The 11,975-nt window shown below is 41.9% G+C and overlaps 1 protein-coding gene across 1 annotated transcript; it reads left to right on the top strand.

Moving 5' to 3' along the window:
* The first annotated feature begins 3,723 nt into the window (after positions 1 to 3,723).
* Positions 3,724 to 4,781, top strand: fabp6 (fatty acid binding protein 6, ileal (gastrotropin)). Its single transcript, XM_076162375.1, has 4 exons — positions 3,724 to 3,790; positions 4,176 to 4,351; positions 4,497 to 4,586; positions 4,731 to 4,781. The coding sequence occupies exons 1-4, from the start codon at positions 3,724 to 3,726 to the stop codon at positions 4,779 to 4,781; spliced, it is 384 nt and encodes a 127-aa protein (XP_076018490.1).
* The last annotated feature ends 7,194 nt before the right edge of the window (positions 4,782 to 11,975 follow it).

Genomic DNA, 11,975 nt, shown 5'->3' with positions numbered 1-11,975 from the left:
AGAAAAAACACAATATTCTATTAGTGCGGAGGAATTTCTCTCTCCCTTCTCTCACATTTCCTTGTCCATTTTGCCTTTCATCTGTTTTCTTGACCTCCTGTCTGCTCTCCTCAGCTTTCATCTCACTCCTCTCCTCGTATCTGAACTCCTCTTCTCTCCTCCTATTTAATATAATATAATAATATAATATCCTCTCTTCTCCCCGCTGTATTCCCCTCGCCCAGTCTTTCTTCTTCTAACCTAAACTCTCTGTTCTTCGCTCCCTCCCCTTCCTCTCCTCTCCCTCACACCATCCTCTTCCTCTTCCTTTTCCTCCTCTCCTCTCCTGCAGTCTCCCCTTCTCTCCCCACCTCAGTTCGCCCTCTGATGATTGCCGAGCACATTTCATTTGACACGAAGACAAAGGGCTGAGTACACATATGGTTTCTCCACAAGTCCCATGTAATATGAAATATTAATGCAGGCATAATTTGGCTGCCTGAATGAGGGGTGGGAATTGGGGTGAGGGGTGAGCTGAGGGACTTGGGGCTTTATAATCACCAGTGACTGCACTTGCTTTCTGTCTCTCCCCATAGGATTGTGAGAGCTGTCAGGATGGATTGAGAAACAGGGATGATAACAACAACAGAATGCTTACTATGGCCTATATCTGTCTGTGGCTTTAACGGTGATACTGCCTGAGTTCCTGTCGCACCTCTCAGTGCAGTGCAGGAATCAATTAGTGGAGCGAAAATCATGCCATCGTAGAGAAGGGAGGCGTGGAATGTGTGTGTCTTTGTCTTTGTAATCTCAACCCAATTAATAGTCAGAAAAAAAATCCACTAGAGTGATGTGTAAAGTATATTGCGGCCTTCAGTCCCTCTCATCTTCACCTGAGGAATTACAAAATATACCTCATCAGACCACAGGGGGCAGTATTGACTGTATATCTAAGGTTGCTATATTTACCCTATTCAGTGACACACACGCACACATTCTGGGTAACACCCACATCCACACACAGTCATGGTCTGTCTTTCACACATGTAACTATTTACACATCATTTGTTTGATGTATATGTGTATCTATCTCTCTCTCTTTCTCTCTCTTTCTCTCTCTCTCTGGAGCTCTTTCCCAGCACACACGTAGTGTTGCGTCAGTAGTGAATTGCCATGCCGTTCCACGTTATTAAACATGACACTCAGCCCAGATAATGGAGCCTTTCTTCATCTCAATTTGGAAGGCTAATCTTATTGCTTTGATTAGCAGCAGCCTGATTTGCATATCAAGGCCTCCCCTCCTTTAATTCCTCCATCGCAAATCCCCCTTTATAGCTGTAGATAAAAGGAATCTATCTGTATGTATCTTTCTGTAGAATCTCTTCTTCCTCTCTCTACTTCCTCTGATTTGTTCTCAGTTAACTTCTTGTTTTTAAATGCTGTGTTGTTTTTTCTTGTTCTTATTCACCATCATCTCATCCTCATCTTTTTTTCTCTTCACTCTCATAAATGAAAAGGTGCCTACTTTAGTAGCAAACGTAAAGGATGACCTCATTCACTGACGAACATGAGGTGATTGGACGTTAGGTTACGAGCAGAAATCCTTGTTACTTATTGTCCAGTATGATGCACACTTAAGATAAAAGATTGATGGAGAGAGAACAAAAATATTACATTTCAGCAAAGCCTTGAATTACAGACGCATTTACAGCCTAACCAAAACGTTACATCACCAACAATAAAGTTTAATAAGCATGTTTCATGATTATCCTGAACTTTGCTCACTATTCCACTGTAAAAGGCTGAATCTGTCACGAACCTGACACCTGTTGATCTTTGGTCCTTTATTTAAGTACTGGAATTACTCGGATAATGTTTTATAGTAACTCCGCCGTTTGTTTGTATGAATATTATATGTTACTTGATTTGTTATAATGATAGACTTTACAGAGGTAGGTACACATAGACTGGATGTTTGTCGAGCGTTTGTAACTCTGGGACTTCCTGTATATACACCCATAAAGCATAGATTATGGGTAAATGGGATAAAAACACAAAAGTTAACCCCTAAAATAATTAATTGTAGCATCGTGTTTTTCCTGCATTCATCCAGTTTCTTCAACACCCATGTTCTTATGTTAAATGCAGCTGTGGTATGATAGAGGACTTCACCACTAAAACGGAGACTAGAAATGAGCTCAGAGAGTCGTTACACTTACAACACTGCTTTAATAGTAAAATATCAATTTTAAAATCCTTCAGGAAATTATTTTGTGCATATTAAACGTAATGATGACAGCTTTAGAAAATATATAGCATTTATGAGACTATGCCAGTGGGGAAAGGCATAGTGGGAAATTCCATCATGAATATTCATGAGATGGTATGTTAAATATTTACCTTTAATAAGTATGATAATTTCACATGTTATCACCCACATAATGTGGTCATATACAAATGTCTAAAACATTGTGTACCTGTATTTCACTCTATTTCCATAAAATTCATAAACATTGGACTGAAACCTTGCAACGTGACCTTGAACTTTGACCCACTAAAAACATACAAGGTGACTCGGTTCACCATGTGTTTATAATAGAAAAGTAAAATATCTGGCAAATGCAACACCTGTGGAAACTTTAAGATGGAATATCTGTGAGAATGTTTAAATCACTGTGCAGAAAACGCTGCAACGTCTCCTGCAGGGTGAAATGTTTGAGTGTTAAAGTTCGAATCAATACTAAACTGAGTTGAGAGAGTGAGAAAGATAAAGATAAAGAGAGACAGTGGGTGTATTTTATAGGATGTGATTGAGGCATCTATAAAGAGCTCCAAGGCCACAATGGCTTTACTTTCTTAAACCCTTTATGGTTTACAGGTTTTCGAAAATATCCAGATTTTCTTGTCCATTTCTGAAATACACTGCAGCTTTTTTCAGAAAAACTAAAATTGTACACATGGCTTTAGCTTCTACATGGGTCAAGTCACTGTTGGTGTGTAAAGAAAGAAAGAAAGAAAGAAAGAGAGAAAGAAAGAAAGAAAGAAAGAAAGAAAGAAAGAAAGAAAGAAAGAAAGAAAGAAAGAATAATAAATTATTATTTTGTAATCTGTGTGTATAACGTTTAAAATCACTCTTATTAAAATAACAATCTGCAGCTGACAGGGTTTTTTAAAGATTTCCTCCGTAAAATGTGACACAATAAATCAAAAGATTCTCACAGAGCTCTTACAATGATTTATAGCACAAAGTTACAGCACTTTAAATGACCAAATGACAAAGACCTTGTACAAGTACATAACGACCTTTTTTACAGACTTTATATTTTACTTATTACGAAATGTGATTGCACTTTCAAACAATGACTTTTTATTTTAGATTTCCTCTGCAGTAAATGTGCTCGTAAAGCCGTTGTAAGAGGGTTCATTGACCTGGCGGTGGGCTACCGCAAGGCCCCGATGAGCCGTCAGCGTTTTACTCGCTGCTTGGGAACTCCATAAACGTCTCTGCCCGTTTATGCGGGTTATTGCCCTCTCCCTCGTAGCCGATTGTAGTCATCATCATAGGCTGTAATTGTACTCTGGTGTCATCGCATGTGGATGAGGGAGGTGAGCGGGGGAGGGAGGGAGGGAGGGAGGATAGGTGTTCAGTATATAATCAGGGTGAGTCCTGGTCTCAGTGCCTTGCTCTCCCTCAGCTTGCCTCAGCATCTCTGCTCTTAGCCCTCCACCCACAGCTCTACTAAAATGGCCTTCGCTGGAAGATGGGAAACCGAAACCCAGGAGGGATACGATGCATTCTGCAAGCTGATTGGTGAGACTCCAGACTAACTTTATGCTGTTTAGTCTAATTGATTCCGACTATGGTACGATTTGGAGTGTGGCTCAAAACATCTTCAAGTACTGTAGGTTATAGAAACTAAAAACCAAGTGTGCTTGCACAGTTGCCATGGCACTGTTGCCTCAAAGTTAGACGATTCGAATCCTATGCTGGCCTTGCTCCTTTCGGTGTGGTGATTGCATGTTCTTCAAACTCTGTGGGTTTTTACACAGGAGAGCAAATGTAACTTCTTCCTGTTTCAAATTCTCACATAGCTTTTGTTCAAATATTTTGGTTTAATGGAGCATTTTTCTGATTGAAACCTAATTGAACTGAGAATGAAAACAATAACACTCCTCTCCCTCCTGCTTTCATCCAGGTATCCCAGATGATGTCATCGAGAAGGGCCGTGACTACAAGCTGATCACAGAGGTGACCCAGGATGGAGATACGTTCAGCTGGACCCAGATCTACCCCACGGATGCCAAGGTCACCAACACATTCATCACTGGCAAGGAATGCGACATGGAGACCATTGGAGGGAAGAAATTCAAGGTAGGAAGGAGAGATCAGGACGAAAGAGGCAGGAGGAGAAGATTTGAAGGATGTTAGATCTGTTATTTGAACATGAAGTTGACTTAGCTCATCAAACCTTGTTGCCTTTGTGTCCTGGGGCTGACTTGAATGTGTGTGTCTTTAGGCCACAGTGCACATGGAGGGCGGCAAACTGACCGTGGCTTTCCCCAAATACCAGCACACGTCTGAGATCAGCGGGGGCAAACTCATCGAGGTAAACACACTCAGGCTTATAATGCTCAGAGTAAAACCAGCATGAGGCCTCGCTGTTACATTATACATGTAATTACATTGTGTGTGAAACTGCATGTATGTAAAAACTGCATGTAATGTGGATGCATGTACTTTTTCCCTCTAGACTTCCTTTGCTGGATCTACTATGCTGAAGAGAACCAGCAAGAAGATCTAAAGGCTGACTGACCTTTGACCTCCTTCACAGAGCAAGAGCCCTCAGAACTGAAACAATAAACTGAGACTATACCAACATGGACTCGTGTGCCTATCTCCACTTCCTCTGTGTGTGCGTGTGTGTGCGTGTGTGTGCGTGCGTGTGTGTTGAAGGACTGTATGTACAAAGACACGCAGGGTGGACATTTGGTGTTGTGTTTGGTGTCGTGTTTTTTCTTCTTAATGTTGATTGTGTTGCGGTTGGCATCCATACTATTGCGTTACCGCCACCTGCTGGACTGTCCCTTGCCCTGTCTAAACCAGGACATAGTTTTATGCCATGATCTGTGTGTGTGAAAGGGGCTCTTTTCTATCTTGCTATTTATTCCCTTACACGTTCCACTCTGTGTACTCTCTTCCCCTTTCCTGTCCTCTGTCTGTCTTTTGTGTTCGTCTTTCACTGCTTCACCCTCTTTTGCTTCCTTCACCTCAATCACTCATCTGTACTGCTGCTGTCGTCTGTCCCCTCATGTCCCCCCCCTCTCTTCGTCATTCCCTCTGTATCCATCCCTTTTTTTCCTGTGGCTTCCAGCCAAGCAAACAATCAGTTAATTAACCAGCTCAGTCCCAGGATCGTTGTAGAAGCTCTCAGAGGAGCTCTGTAAAGGCTCTCGTGTCTGTAAATTTACAGCTTCATTAAGTAGACTGGAGTACGGTACAAATCTTTAGAATGAAATTGCCAGACTCCAGCCTCAGTGCTTGTCTATCTGCGTGTGGGAGTTTGTGTGTGCATGCTGGCCAAGTGGAGAGCTGGTGACTCAATGGCTCCCTAATGAAAACAAAATCTTGTCTTTTGGCGTGTGAGGTGCTGATTGTTTTGGTGTAATAATGAGACATTCTCTCTCGTGCCAGCCCGGATGCAATCAAGATCTTCCACTCCTGGAAAATTAGGGTTGGAAGGCAACAAGCAAGTTGTCATTTGAAGGTGTGTTGTAGCTCAGTGGTGCTGCAATCACTCTGCAATATCAGTTCTTTTGTCCTCACAGACAAACAGGCCTAATTGGGTATTTCCAAGGATACTATTTCTGATTGGCCATTTTGCCTCTTCCTGATTGGTCTTCATCGAAGCAGCCGCAAGTGGAGAGAAATTGGCTTGTTTGCTTCGCTTCTATTTTCTAGTATTGTGTTTCTCTTCTGATTCTATGAATGAAACCTTCATGCAGAGTTGAAGCCAAGTCACAACACTGAGTCACAATGTCCAATATATCACATTGAAGCCTCCAGGCTGCCATTGCCTATGGTGGTTGGGCTCAACCTGCATAAATCTTGTTATCCTGAGCTTATTCTATCAGTTAGCATCAAATACAATCCATGCTTACTTCACAAGAAGCAGGACTTTCAATCAAGGGGAAGAATGTGAAAGGGTAAGGGATTTTATGCAAATTTATTTAACTTAACGTGTCAATTTTGCCTTGTAAAGTCAGATAAAACTTTATTCATACCGAGGGAAAAAGTTGCCGTTGAGTGCAGATTGAAAAGATTCACCTCAACTGCTTCAGAAAACTCCCGCAAGGAGTGAGTTAAGATCTGTTAACATCGATCCAGAGAAGTCAGAAGAGAAGGAAGTAAAGAGAATCTATGAAGATTAGCTATTATACACTGTGGAAAGTTGCTAAGGGAAGTCCAACACCATGAAATGCTGCCACCTTGGGGCAGTGCTGTTTTATGCTGTTAAACAAACTACATTCCATGGTCAACGCTGCAGCAAAATCTTTCAAGAAAACAACAAAAAGCAGGAAACAAAAAGAGCTACAAACAAAATGAATACCAGGATTACATCACTGATGATGATGGGGGGGATTGAGATATTAATGCAAACAGAAAAGACAGAAGACAAAGGGAAACACCCTGGGTAGGATAATGAAGGGGTGAAATACCACAACATGATTGGCACTTTAGGCATTAATAACCTGGAATTACCTGTGGTAACCATGGGAACATTGCTAATTTGCGAGCTCTCCTGTCTCAATGAAAGCTGGTGTGTCGGACTGGATAGAGAAGAAAAGAAGAAAGAAAAAGTTCAGTTTTACAGGTTTCTTTACCATGTTCACAAGAGCAGCAATGCATATGAGATGTGAAAAATGTGATACACAAATCAAGACTAAGCTAATAAAACAAGACAAAACACATTAACGATTCCCCTCACAATCTCAAACCTTGCAAAGAAGTCTCCAGATCAAGCCCTGATCTGACTTTAGAATGAAACAAACACTGTAGGCAAAGAGTCGGCTCAATTACTACTGTTAGCTGTTGAACTTTGCCACAAAATAATTGTTAACTATTTGAAATTAGTGCAGCGCTGAAAGGCCAGACTTGACAAGATTACTTTCTACATAATTGGAAAGAGACAATCACAATTTGAGGATTATTGGGCCTTGACGGAGGTATTTTCTGTAATGAGTGCACCTCTAGCCATCCACCCATAGATGCCGACTCCTCGTGCCCTGTAGTCCAGCATAAGGGCTCTCTCCGGGGGGACAGTAATCGGCTTTGTTCCTATATCGTGCCTCACATTCCCCAGGCCTGCCCTGGTTCCCTTACATGCCTGATCCATGGGCCAGCAGGTTAGCCAGTCAGCCAGCCGGGGAGACAACATCTATCCATCCATCTTTTCATACATGGCGAGGCTGACTCCTTGTCCCCCCTGTCCCAGAACAAGGCCTCTCTCTGGGGGACAGTAGTCTGCTTTGTCCCCCCCTCCCCATGCCTCACATTCCCCAGAAATGCCCTGGGTCCCCGCTCAAGGCACAGGGCACTGGGAGGGGCACGGGTCTCACCACGCCCCCATTTCCCTTTCTCTATCTGATATTATCACTCTTTTAAGCTCCTACCACCACCACCTCCTCTCTCCTGAAGATCTCTGCTTTTACCAGTGCCTTTCTGGTCCCTGGCCATTAAGCTGATCCATCCACATCTCTCCTTTCTGTCTTTTACATCCATTCTCACACACACAGAGATGTTTTTGGCAGAATCAGTTTGATCATCATCTCATTTTGAAATTAAAGGGGACATCATACACATCTTAAATGTTTGGAATAGTCTAAGAAGTGTACATAAATACCAGTTATACATCTATGCATTCTTCACTCCTTCCCACTTCACACTTGTCAGCCCTTCTTAAAACATGCCCTAGGTTCAACTATGTGCACCCCCTGGAATGTCTTCAACCCCCAGATCTGGTCTAGGATTGGCGGCAACCACCTCTTTATTCAATCTAAACTACAAAAACCTGATCTAGCGCCAGTAGCTGTCTGTACCTACAGCCCACTTCTATTCAGACAGGAGCAGGGTGGGGGCGTGGGCCATAATTAAAGATGGCAGCCTTTCCTTCACACAATGGCCTTGCACAGAGAAGGCTTTTATGGGACGTATTTTTCTCAACAGGAGAGTGGGCAGTCTACCCTCTGTGAGCATTTAATTGGTTTAACAGCTGGAGAGAAGCCAGAGAGGCGAGGGGAAAGAATCCAGCAGAGGAATGGAAACAAAGACATTGGACAGAAGCGTGAGTCACCAGGACTTCAGATTTGTTGTAGTCATGATTTTAATAAACATTTGGCTGACTAACTTCTGATCGGAATGGAAGTCACTGTGTCAGAGTGTTGTGTCGTTCTGTCATTAGTGTGTGCATCTGGCACTGTGCTGCTGTTGACAGAGCAGAAACATGTCAGGCGTGGGCTGGCAGGTAAGATGTTCCCTGCAGCGACATGGAGATTATGTGCTTAGCGGGGACATATCATCAAGATTTACATGCTCATATTTTCATTTCGGGTCTATTTTCAAACATTTGGAACGGACAAAAGCATGTCTCAAATCAGCACCAATGGTGTCAGAACACCGCCTCAAGCTTTCCCCAAACATGACTTTGACACCTTACCACCTTCTTTCCATATAAGTCAAGCAGCAACAAAGGCATGACCCAAATCAGCATGTTTCTACAGTAAAACTACTTTTCTACTGCCATTTTTCAGTTGCTTCCATTCTACAACAAACATACGATACAATAGACATCTAATAAATATGTAAGTCTGTCTATCGGAAACTACCTAACCTATGAATCAGCCACTACATTAAACTATTAACATGAGGAGATCAACAAGAAGAAATAGGATTTGTCCCCTGTAAACGCCGAGTTTATTGTGTTAAAATGCCTCCCACCCACTCTCTGTGCTGTAACACAGTGTTTTGTGTTGTGTAGTTGGGCGAATGTGGATTATGGATGCTGAAAAATGTCGGCTGCCAATAAATGAAAGCTGGAGCAAAGCCTCAGGCTGCCATGTTCCTCTGGAGGTTTAACTAATGGAGATCCAGTGTTGGGTCAGAGGATCGACCCACACTGGATTAAATATGTAATTCACTGCCAAATACAAGTTTGAGATTGCATTCTGTGCCAGTCATTTATTAATTTTATATTTTTCCATTGCCTTTCAGTTTTGTGGGTGTATCGTGAAATAATGCAAGTATTGTAATGAAATTCTAAAGTCATGTTATTAAATCAGTTGGGTTTTTACAATAATTACAGAAGGCTTCAAATCTATTGTTGTTTGAGGAAATTCACTAATCTGTTAATATTTTCAATGAAGACTGTATTTTTCCTCCAAACACAGATATGTTTTGGATGCGTGTACCCGCCCCCAAAGCGCTATCATTGGTTGAACAAACCATTCTCACTTCCTGTTTATGGATGAAGAACGACTTATCCAAAATGTTTAAAATGTATGGGAAGTCGTAAAATGTAAAACAATACATCCAGCTGGATCATTCACTCTGAGCTGGGAGAGAAGTACTAAATACATCTGACATCAAATTACATTTAGAAATAATTCCTGTGGGTATAGTCTCATAAAAATAAGAAAGAAGAGTGCATAATTGTCTTTTGTCCCCTAGAGCTTGGCATTGTAAAGCTTTTCATCTAGGTTCACTTCCACACCTGGGGTCCTCTACAGTCATTGACCTTTCTTTACATTTTCTGAAATTATGTGTCAAATGAGGGCAAAATAATGAGCAAACTATGGTGGAGCCACAATCGCAGTCACTGCTTTGGTGTTCCTCACAAACACAGCTGTCAAAGGCAGCTTAACTTAAGGCCATCTGTGGTCAATAGTATTTGGATTCATCCACCGTCATCCGTATTCGGGCTGAATGAGAGTGAACTTGCTTTCTCACTACAACTGTGCTGGACAAAGGTTTGCTTGGTTCCAATGGGTTGGAGTGGTTGTTTTGGTCCGTACCTGAATGCGATTGCTGCTTTCTCACCTGTCAAACCAAACCGCACCAAAGTGGTAAAGGCACCAAACACACTAAATGCTGCAGAAATGAAAGCTTCATAAGTCAGCTCAAGCTTTTTGCCCTGATATGCTGACATTTGCTTTGTCCTGTTTGCCATCATTCTCGACTCTGCATCTTGGCACTTACATCCATTTGTTTGACGATAACTTAGCTTCTTGGCACTTACTCTTGTTGTTCTCTCACTTATACTTTGCACTCATTGCACCATTTAGTAAAAAAGTAAGTAAAAAATATTTCCATATTGAGTCAGATTCTCCCTGAAAAGTTATTTGGAGAGTGTTCAAATTATGAGGAAAAGTGAGATCATTGAAAAATACAAGGTCTGGAGGTTGTGGGAGGAAATCCTCATTGATTCGGGCGGCAATAAAATCAACCACTGCCCCCTGAAAATGCAACACTTGTACACGTCCCTCGTAATTCATTTACAATTGGAATAGAGCTGTTTTAATATCAAATCCGGTGCACAATATTCCCAGCTTCTCACTAAGCCTTTCCTTCAGCCGTATTATCATCACACGGTTTGCCATCCTCCTCGCTATAAACATCTTTAGTGAAAGCCTAATAGCTATTGTGGGAGGATGCATGGATGAATGGTAAACCTGTGCAGTGTGTTGGGGGAGGATTTCCCACAGTTACACTCCAGGGAGACACAGGAGCTTATTTCACAGTTCATTTGATTCTAATATCTGCTACAACACACACACACAAACACACACACAAACACACACACACACACACACACACACACACACACACACACACACACACACACACATAAAAAACACCATGACTTTGCACGTATGAACATGGATCCACACATTTGTCACACACACACTCCTCACCCACACATAAAACTAAATGAGATTGAAAAGGGGTGTAGGAAGTATCTGAGCTGAATAGGAAGAATGAAAATAGGTGAGAAGCATATTAATCATCTGCTTTCAGTTAATTTCTAAATAAAAACAACAAGAAACATGTAGCTCAAAAACTGCACCTGCTTATGGGTGTCTGTGTGTGTGTGTCTATGGTTCAACCAGTACCTGTGTGGATGTGTATAACTGCACATAATGTGATCATGAGTCCGTACACGTGTGCATATTGTGCATGTGTGTATGTGTATAGTGAGCCAATCCTGTAATTGCAGTGAGCGATTGGAGCTGACACCTTGCACTCTTCATGTTATCATCATGTTCATCATCATGTTATCTTGTCATTAGTGGGAGTGCTGTGCATTATGGGGGTTGTAACCCCACCACTACACACACACACACACAGACTAGCACACATAGCCATCCCTGCCTGTCAGATCTCATCCACTCATCCACTGTTGAGGACACACAGGGACACATTTAAACACAATTTCACAGTTGCAGTTGACTGGTCATTTGTTTGTTTATTTGTTTATTTTCAGCTAATTACGTCACATGCAGCTGCATATATTACTGTAGACCCAACTAAGCACTAACAGAAAGAGACAACGTTCATATATTAGAATCCACACTATCATTATCTTCATCCTTATTTCTGTCATCATTATAATATTGACAGTGTTGCCAGGTTAGCATCATATAAAGCCCTTTTCACACAGAGATCATGGCTTAATGCTAGGTCAACCTTTCACGCTCTGCTGGTGATTTTCAGTATTCACACACGCAACTAGAGTATGTGCTGGAAAGAATCTTGCCTAGTACCATTAGCGCTTATTCAAATATGCCACGGCCAAGGACAAGGGCAAGGGACAGTCCAGCAGGTGGCAGTAATGCAACAGTATGGATGGCAACCACCAAACAATCAACAGAAGAAAAATAAACAGGACAGGAGAGGAGCTGTTTTTGTCCAGTGCCATTCAGTTACGAGCTGTGTGTGTCAT

The sequence above is a fragment of the Genypterus blacodes genome, unplaced genomic scaffold (genome assembly GCF_046128005.1).
Source record: "Genypterus blacodes isolate CSIRO-AG114 ecotype Tasmania unplaced genomic scaffold, CSIRO-AGI_Gbla_v1 ptg000120l_1, whole genome shotgun sequence".
NCBI classification, from domain to species: domain Eukaryota; kingdom Metazoa; phylum Chordata; class Actinopteri; order Ophidiiformes; family Ophidiidae; genus Genypterus; species Genypterus blacodes.
The sequence above is the reverse complement of the archived record's forward strand: the minus strand, read 5'-3'. Positions and strand labels throughout refer to the sequence as shown.

Bases quoted from the DNA above. Each gene is read 5' to 3' on its own strand.
- fabp6 (XM_076162375.1), top strand. From the start codon at position 3,724: ATGGCCTTCGCTGGAAGATGGGAAACCGAAACCCAGGAGGGATACGAT. The intron at 3,791-4,175 runs GTGAGACTCCAG...GCTTTCATCCAG, and splicing joins TGCATTCTGCAAGCTGATTG to GTATCCCAGATGATGTCATC. The intron at 4,352-4,496 runs GTAGGAAGGAGA...GTGTGTCTTTAG, and splicing joins TTGGAGGGAAGAAATTCAAG to GCCACAGTGCACATGGAGGG.